The sequence below is a fragment of the Temnothorax nylanderi genome, unplaced genomic scaffold (assembly GCF_030848795.1).
Source record: "Temnothorax nylanderi isolate EJ_2023f unplaced genomic scaffold, tnyl_v1.0 TNYL_tig0610_pilon, whole genome shotgun sequence".
NCBI lineage: Eukaryota > Metazoa > Arthropoda > Insecta > Hymenoptera > Formicidae > Temnothorax > Temnothorax nylanderi.
Window position 1 is genome coordinate 24,031 of NW_027249672.1, and position 9,090 is coordinate 33,120.

The 9,090-nt window shown below is 36.9% G+C and overlaps 1 protein-coding gene across 1 annotated transcript; it reads right to left on the reverse strand.

Annotated features, from left to right (window-relative positions):
• Positions 1–1,645: 1,645 nt before the first annotated feature.
• LOC139784320 (uncharacterized) lies at positions 1,646–5,108 on the reverse strand. The gene is made up of 2 exons (XM_071723482.1): positions 2,924–5,108; positions 1,646–2,808 (listed from the first exon to the last, which is right to left on the reverse strand). Exon 1 carries the CDS (start codon positions 4,677–4,679, stop codon positions 3,222–3,224), a length of 1,458 nt encoding a protein of 485 aa, XP_071579583.1. The 5' UTR covers positions 4,680–5,108; the 3' UTR covers positions 1,646–2,808; positions 2,924–3,221.
• Between the last annotated feature and the right edge of the window lie 3,982 nt (positions 5,109–9,090).

Consider the following 9,090-nt stretch of genomic DNA (forward strand, 5'->3'; position numbering starts at 1 on the left):
CGTGCTGTGCGAGGCGTTTTCGGCGCTTCCTTCGCGGCAGGTCCCGGTAGCCCGCCCGTCGGCCGACCACTCCGCCGTGCGTCCTCCCTGCGCCCGTTTTTCCCTCGTCGCGACTTTCGTCGTTACATCTTCTCGCTGATCTCGTTCTCCGGCACCACCGGTTTTCCCTACGGAACTTAGCTAAAAGATTAGTTAACGCAAATTGCCCTCCCCTGACTCGGGCCGAGGCGCCATCCCCGACCTTCCCCTCGGCCGAGCTACCGTCTGGGTGGAGGACGCGACAAATGTCACGTCACATATTATATAATTATATATATTTAAATATTGTTTTATATAAAAAATTTTTTACCATGACGTGTCGGCACGTACTGTCGTCGCCAAGTTGACACTTGAACATTGAAACGGATCGTCACGTGACCCACCAATGATGGAACACAAGCGCTGAGAGTGGTAAACACTCAACTTTCGCCCAAAATCAGGCCAGGTTTTTGCGGGTAGCCAAGTATGGAGATCAGTCTCCTTATATCTTACTCCCTGATATGATTATATATAATCATATATAAACTTTAAATTCGGATTATCCAATAGATGGCATTCGATAAGATTCGTTTCTCGTATTTAAAATTTGACGAACAGTGGTATAAAAACGGTATCAAGAGACACGGCACTATCTCACGTCAAGCAGTGCCAAGTTATAATATATGGAATAAATCATTTCACTTTTGATTCTACAGCTTTTGAAAAAATATACATCTTAATTTATCAATGCTTTATTATCGAAGTTAACAGTTCTTTTTTAATATACATTGACTATATATGGTCAATATGGTCATATGATTATATATATTTACATATATAATATCATTATGTTCATATATGATTATATATGATTATATATAATTATATATGATTATATAGAGACAAAATTCATATATAATTGCATTATATATAATCATATATATTTATATATAATTATATATAATCTTTTTTCTCGGGATGTTATTTACAACTTCAATATAGTATCTGATTGATATTTTATATTTAGTAGAACAAATTAATAACAGTCCTTGCTTGCAATTCAAGATGTAATTGGTAATGTGAATATATGGCCCAAATTTATTCGAAAAATGTTTTGGGATAAAAATTTAAAGGATCACATGCAATTAAAGCAAACAATAGTTTGTGCTTTTGGTTAAAACAGAGAATACCCATACAGCACAAAATGTTTTTTAAATATTTTTAAAATATTTTTTAGGAAGATTAAAATAATTTAAAATAATTTACAAAAATATTTTTAGAATGTTTCTATGTCCGTCAGATCATGTCAGAAAAATATTTTCAAAAATATTTTTAAAAGATTGCAAATAAATATATTTAATAATATTTGTAAAGTCTTTTAGAAATATTGTTTTAAAAAATAAAATATGTTCATAATAATTTTAAAAATGCTTTAAAAATGACATAAATATGAGTCATTTAAAGGTATGTATATGCCGTTATGCTGTTGTGAATTAAGAATTTTAGAAAAAAAAAATACATTTATTATATATATTGTTGCGCTCGTCCGCGCGTTCGCTGCACTCACACACTCTCACTCGCGAACGCGGCGCGCGATCCCGTTGCCGGGAATAAAGACTCTCTCAAATAGAAAGGAACTCGTTTAATGGGTATTAGCGAATACAACGAAGGGCTCGTGAACACGTCTGTTCGACACGAAGGCCCAGCGAAGAATCTGACAGACGGCATATATAAACAAACAACGCAACAGCTCGTCGTCAAGGCTCGACGTCACGCAGCGCTTCGCGACTGCTTTTCGGGCCTCTACCGGGCGTCTCGGCACGGGCGCAACACTGCCCCCCCTCTTCCTAGATTGTCGTCCCGACAATCAAAGGGAGCAGCGCCCAGACGAGTACAGCTTCTTGCCGCCACGTCCTTCTCCTCAGAATCGACCTCTGGGAAGAGCTGGCCAGACTCTCCCAAGTCGTCTTCAGGAGGGCCGTCCGCACTGTCTCGCCCTCGAGTCCTCCGGTACTCCGAAATGTCGTCCTCTTCCTCGACCGCCGCTCTCCCGCAAAATCTTCGGACAAGGGGGGGGAAACTTCCCGTGGACCCTGCACCCCGTAGGGCTCCCCAGGTCCCCGCCCGGCATTCGCCCTATGGCCCACGGGAAAACCACGGGTCAAAAACCGTGGGCAGGCGGTCCACTTCGGATTGGGAGTTTCGGCTGTTGAACTGTCTCACATAGAGATTCCTACACGTGCCGTCGATTTCCTCTAAAACAAAAAGTCATACAACGCACAGAAACACAGAACAACATAACACTTTAAAGATTAAAAAGAATCAATCACAAAACTTTTTTTAAATAAACACTTTTATTTATAATCTGTCCAAACAAAATTTACTGCAAAACCGGGCTCCGTTCTAGTCTAACCTCCCCCCTACTAACTTCCTTTCAGAATATAAAGCTAGCCTGTCCGAATGGACAACCTTTCTTTTATGTTTGGGAGACCTTTGGATGCAATATACCACGTCACTCAATTTCTTCACTATGCAAAAGGGCCCCTCCCAGTTGCTTTGCAATTTTGGGGCTTTTCCCTTAGTTCTGCGAGGATTGTAGAACCAAACTTTCTGCCCTTCTTCAAAAAGAATTCGCCTAGCTCCACGATCAAACCAGGCCTTCACCCGGGAAGAATTAACATCCATACGCTCTCTCACTATAGAATGGATTTCTTCAAATTTTGACTTCAAATTTCTAACGAAGCTTCCCATTGACTGCGCCTCCTCCTCATAAAGCCTTGGAGGACCTCCCTGTAACAAATCTAAGGGTAACTTCAAATCTCGAGCAAAACATAATTCCGCAGGAGTAAAGCCAGTTGTCTCATGTTTTGAAGACCTATAAGCTAACAAAAACATGGGAACCCACCGATCCCAATCCTTTTGACTATCAGAAACAAACTTTGCCAGACAGTTAGTAATAGTCTGGTGTTGTCGCTCTACTTGTCCATCCGATTGAGGATGTAAGGCAGTAGTTCTCGTTTTTTTAATCCCAAGAAGATCCATTAACTCTGCGAACAACTTCGACTCAAAGTTCTTTCCTTGATCGGTATGCACTTCCAAGGGAACTCCATATCTAGAGACAAATTGATTTACGAAGATCTCCGCCACAGTTTTAGCTCTTATATTTTTCAGAGGAAATGCTTCCACCCATTTGGTGAAACAATCTACAATGACAAGGAGATATCTGTTTCCGAAATTGGTTGTAGGGAGGGGGCCAAGAACATCCATTTGAATTCTCGCAAATGGTGCCCCAACATTGTAGATTTGTAAAGGGGATTTCCCTTTCCCAGAGGGACCTCTTTTAGAGACGCAGACTTTACATGACCTGCACCAATCTTCAACATCCTGCTTACAAGTTGCCCAATAAAAGCGCTTCCGAACTTTTTCCAAGGTTTTATTAATTCCAAAATGCCTGTTGGCCCACGTTGGGCGCCAAATTTGCTGCCTCGCCAATTCCCTTTCGGGCCCTTTCCCTCCTTATCCTTTCCCTCAGCCTTCCCTCCGTCGTCACGTTCCTCATTCTTTACCAAATTTCTATCTCCCTTTTTCACGAAATTTTTATTTAAATTCTCCCTATATCTCTCCGAATTATCCCCCTGGATAATTTTGAGCGCTTTAGCCCTTTCAACGGCCAGATTCAGGGAGGTTATTCCCTCCATCTGAAGCGCTCGCCGAATGAAATTATCGGAAACGGCCGTGATGAATTGCGCGCAAGCGATTTTGTCACGAAGCTCATATGGGCACTCGGGGTACGCCAGGCGCGAAAGTTTATCGATTTCGGAGCCGAGTGCGGCCAATTCCTCTCCGAATTTTTGTTTACGATTTGTAAACGCGACGTAACAATTTTGGGATTGGCGTCCCTCTCCGAAACGCAACTCAAGCTTTGCTTTAAGTTCCGCGAAATCTAACCGCTCGACGTCTTGTACCGTCTCTAAAACCGAGCGCGCTTTCCCTCTCAGACTCGACGCCAACGCGATTGTTTTCGTAGCATCATCCCAGTGATTCGCACGCGCGATCAAATTCAATTGCGAGAAATATTCGTGTAACGAAACCGTCCCGTCGTACGTATCAGGCTTGAGCTTGTAACCAAGCCTGTCACTCGCGTCCGCGGCACTTTCACTCGCGTACACGACACTCCCCCCTGCGCCGCACGCGACTTGCGTCCCCGCGCCGCGGCCGCCCGCGACTCGCGCTACCGCGCCATCCGCGACCGCGGCTCCCTCGCAGACGTCCCGCGCCCTCGCGCCGTTCGCGATTCGCATCTCCGCGCCGCGGCCGCCCGTGACTCGCGCTTCCGCGCCGTTCGCGACCGCACCCCCCTCGCGAGCGTCCCGCGCCCTCGCATCGCTCACGGCCCGCGTTTCCGCGTCCCCGGACGCTCTAATATAGAGAGGACTTAGCTGCGGGATGTCGCTGGAGTTCGTCCCACGAAGACGACGTAGCTCCTCCTCCTGGCGGCGGAACGTCTCCGCGTATTCGCGCTCCCTTCGCGCCTGTTCCTCTCGTAAGAGACGGACGTCCTGGATGACGGCCTGGAGCGTCTCAGTGAGCGTCGTGATCGCTGGCGCTTCGGCGGCATCCCGGTGAGGCGTCTCCAGCCGGAGCCTCTTCCTCGTGGTCATGATAATATTCCTGGCCGTCGCTCGTCGTAACGTCGCTCGTCGTTCGTCCTTCGATCCCGGACGAGCCCCCAAAATGTTGCGCTCGTCCGCGCGTTCGCTGCACTCACACACTCTCACTCGCGAACGCGGCGCGCGATCCCGTTGCCGGGAATAAAGACTCTCTCAAATAGAAAGGAACTCGTTTAATGGGTATTAGCGAATACAACGAAGGGCTCGTGAACACATCTGTTCGACACGAAGGCCCAGCGAAGAATCTGAAGGACGGCATATATAAACAAACAACGCAACAGCTCGTCGTCAAGGCTCGACGTCACGCAGCGCTTCGCGACTGCTTTTCGGGCCTCTACCGGGCGTCTCGGCACGGGCGCAACAATATGTCGTGTGTGCATACAGCCGCGCGGTCACCCATCCGAGTCAGTACCGCACCTAACGTCGCTTGACATCGATGATTGAACGGACTAGTGGTGATCCTTTGATTCTGACGCTTCCTTGTTGCTTATACTTCTATATAACATTTCTTTATAGTGTTCAAAAATCGTGTAATGATAATAACCGGTAAATATTAAAAATAATAACGCAATTACAATTAATGTACAATAATTATTAATATGAAATTCGTATATTTAACCTAATATAATATTAATATAATAACGTTAACAACATGCATGATAACGCCTAAAGACGCTACCTGACAAAATAAAGAATTTATTTAATAAATTGAATCAAAGTTGAAAAATAATTAGGAATTAAATTTAAAGAAACATAAATCTAAAAAAAATATATTCTTTATGTATGTGTGTGCATATATGTTCACGGAGTAAGTTATAGTACTATATTTTCAATTATTCTTATAATATTTCTGCAATGTTGTTCTAATATTTCAACGAAATGTTGCAATTGTCTTTACAACATTACATTGCAACTTGTAACGTTCCTGCAATGTCTTGCAAGCTTCTATGTTGTATGGGTCTGTTTTAATTAAGAAAAATTCAAAAAATGAAAATAAAATTGTCGTGTACCAAATTTGGTCTTAAAATGACGTCTAATTCATGTCCTTTTCATGACGTCATACTTTCATATCCACAATAGGACGCCAAATACACGTCATATAAAGGACATATGACGTCGTGGACGAAATATGACCTTAAATTGACGTCAATAAGACCATGTGTGCTACCTGGGATATTTACATGGGAAGTATATATATATATATATATATATATATATACACAATTTCTGTAACTTTTAAAGTAAATATCTCAGAAACGGGTCGGACAATCGATCGCAAATTTAACACAGATTTTTGGGATATATAAGTGCACAATCTCTGTAAATTTCAGCTTTATCTCTTTATTTTGACATAAGCGACATACATATTTAATTAAGAATATTTCATATTTCAAAAATATTTTTGAAAATATTTGAAAAAAGATTATAAAACCAATAAGAAATAAAAATATTTTTTAAACATTTTGAAACAAGATTATGATACAATAAATATGTAGATTCTAATTAATATTTTAAAAATACATTTCAAATATTTAAGAAAATTTTATCTGGGTGATAAAAAAGAACGTTTTTAAAAATATTTTTAAAAGATTCTCAAAATATTCTTAAAAATGTTACCACAAAAGGTTTTTAAACCATTTTAAAATATTCCTAAAACCATTTTAAAATGTTTCTCGCAATATTTTTATAGAAATATTTAGAAATATTTTTTGAAAACATTTTGTGCTGTATGGGTACTCTGTATTAATTTCTACTATTCTCTGCTTTAACAAAGGTTATTATTTTTAAATACATAATTGAATAAAGTTGTAAATAACATATGATTTAATAGTAAGAAGCGAAATATATATCCATAAATTATTATTTCTTCACTTACAGACATCGTGATATTTTAAGTATTAATTATATAGATTTTTTAAGTATTAATTATAAACAAACGGAATAAGCGACAATTTTCCTTCTGAGAATCTTTTTTACTATCCAAAATACATAAAAATTTGAAAATTTCAAAAGAGTCGAAAAGGGTGCCATTATTCTACATATTTACCTAAAGTTTTATTGAATTAAAAATTTGAATTAGAAGTTTTATTAAATTAGTTATTAGTTACAAAAAATTACTAATTACGTAAAAATTAATAATGTTTAAGTAGAAATGCATTACGCATTACTAAAAAAATTAGTAATTTGTCAGAGAAAAATGTCTATATATAGTTACTAGTAAAAATTAATATTTAGGCGAAAATGAATTATTCGTAATTAGTAGAAATAAATTGTTTGTTATTAAAATAATGAATAGTTTATAAAAAATTAATACTTATTTGAAAATTAATTATTAGTGGAAAATAATAACTAATTTTTTCAATAATAAATAATTAGTCTCACAGTAAATTATATATATATAAAACATTAACATAATTATTTTTTAAACCACTTTTAACTGCAATAATTAAATTACTTATATTCAACCAATTAATAATTTTTAAAATAAGTAATTTACCTGAGATTAAATATTTATTATTGAAAAAATTAATAATTATTTTCCACTAATTATTAATTTTCAAATAAGTAGTAATTTATTTTTGAGAAACTATTAATTATGTTAATAATAAAGAATTTATTTTTACTAATTACCAATTTGCAAAAGAAATTAATTAATTTTCACCTAAATACTAACTTTCACGAACAAGAAATTTTTGTCTGACAAATTACAAATTCTTTAAGTAATCTATAATTCACTTTTACTTAAATATTATTAATTTTTATGCAATTAGTAATTTTTTGTGACTAATTACTAATTTGCTAATTCAATAAAAATTTAATTTGTTGTTATTGCTAATTGTGTGAATAATTAAATAATAAAAAATAAAAATTCTTTTGCCAATCCCTGCTTAACACTACAAAATGCGTGATATCAGTAGGGGAGACCGGGGCGAAGTCGTCCGGCGCTGCTAGACTTCGAAATTTAAACATTAAATGAACATTAGTACTAAAATTTTTGATTGAATAAAAAAACAATAAACATAATTTAGGGAAGAATGCGACGGGAGTAAAAAAGCAGCGCCAAGTTTTTTTACAAAAAAAATTTATTTATTTTATTTAAATTAAATATTTTTATTTTCTACTGTTATTTCTTAAATTCTTTGTGATTAAAATGATTCTTTGTAATATTAATTTTGTTAAGGAGAATTAAGAAGCTATTACCACTTGGGATGGAATAGGATCCCAGTGAGAAAGCTAATATCGAAACGATGTCGAAACGACGTCGAAATGAGCTTAAACGTCGAAATTAGCTCGATATCGCTGGCAAGGGTAAAAAAAGTCAACGTTCGTTTGAATTTCGACATATTTCGAGTAATCTTAAATAAACTGACATGAATGATAGACAGTCACTCCTGTTACTGTTTTGTTCAATTTTACTGTTGTAACTCTGTGCACATCCGTTTATATGCAAAATCTCGATTCGAGGTCGAAATGATATCAATATGATACTTTTAATTCGATGTTGAAAATACTCATCAATTCGACATCGAATTGACGTCGATTCGACGAGTCATTTTTTACTTACTGGAATAATTATTTCGAGTTTTGTTTTTTAGTTTTGCTATTGCACTACGTTGCTGTCTCGCTGAAATTTAGAAATAAATTGTGCAAATATTGATAAATATTAATATTGATAAAGGTCTAAATTTCTGCTAGTATTATAATGACCCATCGAATAACGTCTTTCGACGTCAATTAGACGTCGATTCGAAGGGTCATTTCTCGCTCATTTGTTCTCGAAACGACAAACAATCAAAATCGCGTTGGGACACGAAAGTGCATGGTTGGAGGATTACGTCAGTGTTGTGTGAAGGTAAGTGAGAATTTTTTTTTTAATAAAAATGTATTTTTGTGTACAATTTAAACGTATTTAAAATATTTTTGTCGTTAAAAAAAAATTTGACATTCCACAGAGGACTATTATAGCTCAGAGGCAGGCGGAAGAGGTGGGGATGAGGAGCATGCGATTATAAAAAAAATATAATTTTTTTACATAAAAAATATCTTTTACACTCCAAATAGTCCAAATTCGTCTTTTCTTATTCAGAAATTCTTTTTCTGGCACCCTTAAAGTCTTTCTGTACCACTTAAAAATTACCAAATTTCTGGCAACAAAATTAAGTATTCCTATTTAATTAACAATTATCTCATTTTTTTTCTCATTCGCACTACTCTTAGCTTTAATTTGCGTGGTGAAACATTAAATTTCGTCAATTTGTTCGTGAGTTATAATTTTTTAAATAAAACAAGTCGTAACGTGCGTTTTTCAACATATAATTGTTGTAAAAAAATATTTAAATAAATAATTTCCAAATTTTTTTTACATTGATTTTTAGTTGAAAGTATAAAGATATTATAATAA

Coding starts and splice junctions, on each gene's coding strand:
- LOC139784320 (XM_071723482.1), bottom strand. CDS start 4,679: ATGACCACGAGGAAGAGGCTCCGGCTGGAGACGCCTCACCGGGATGCC.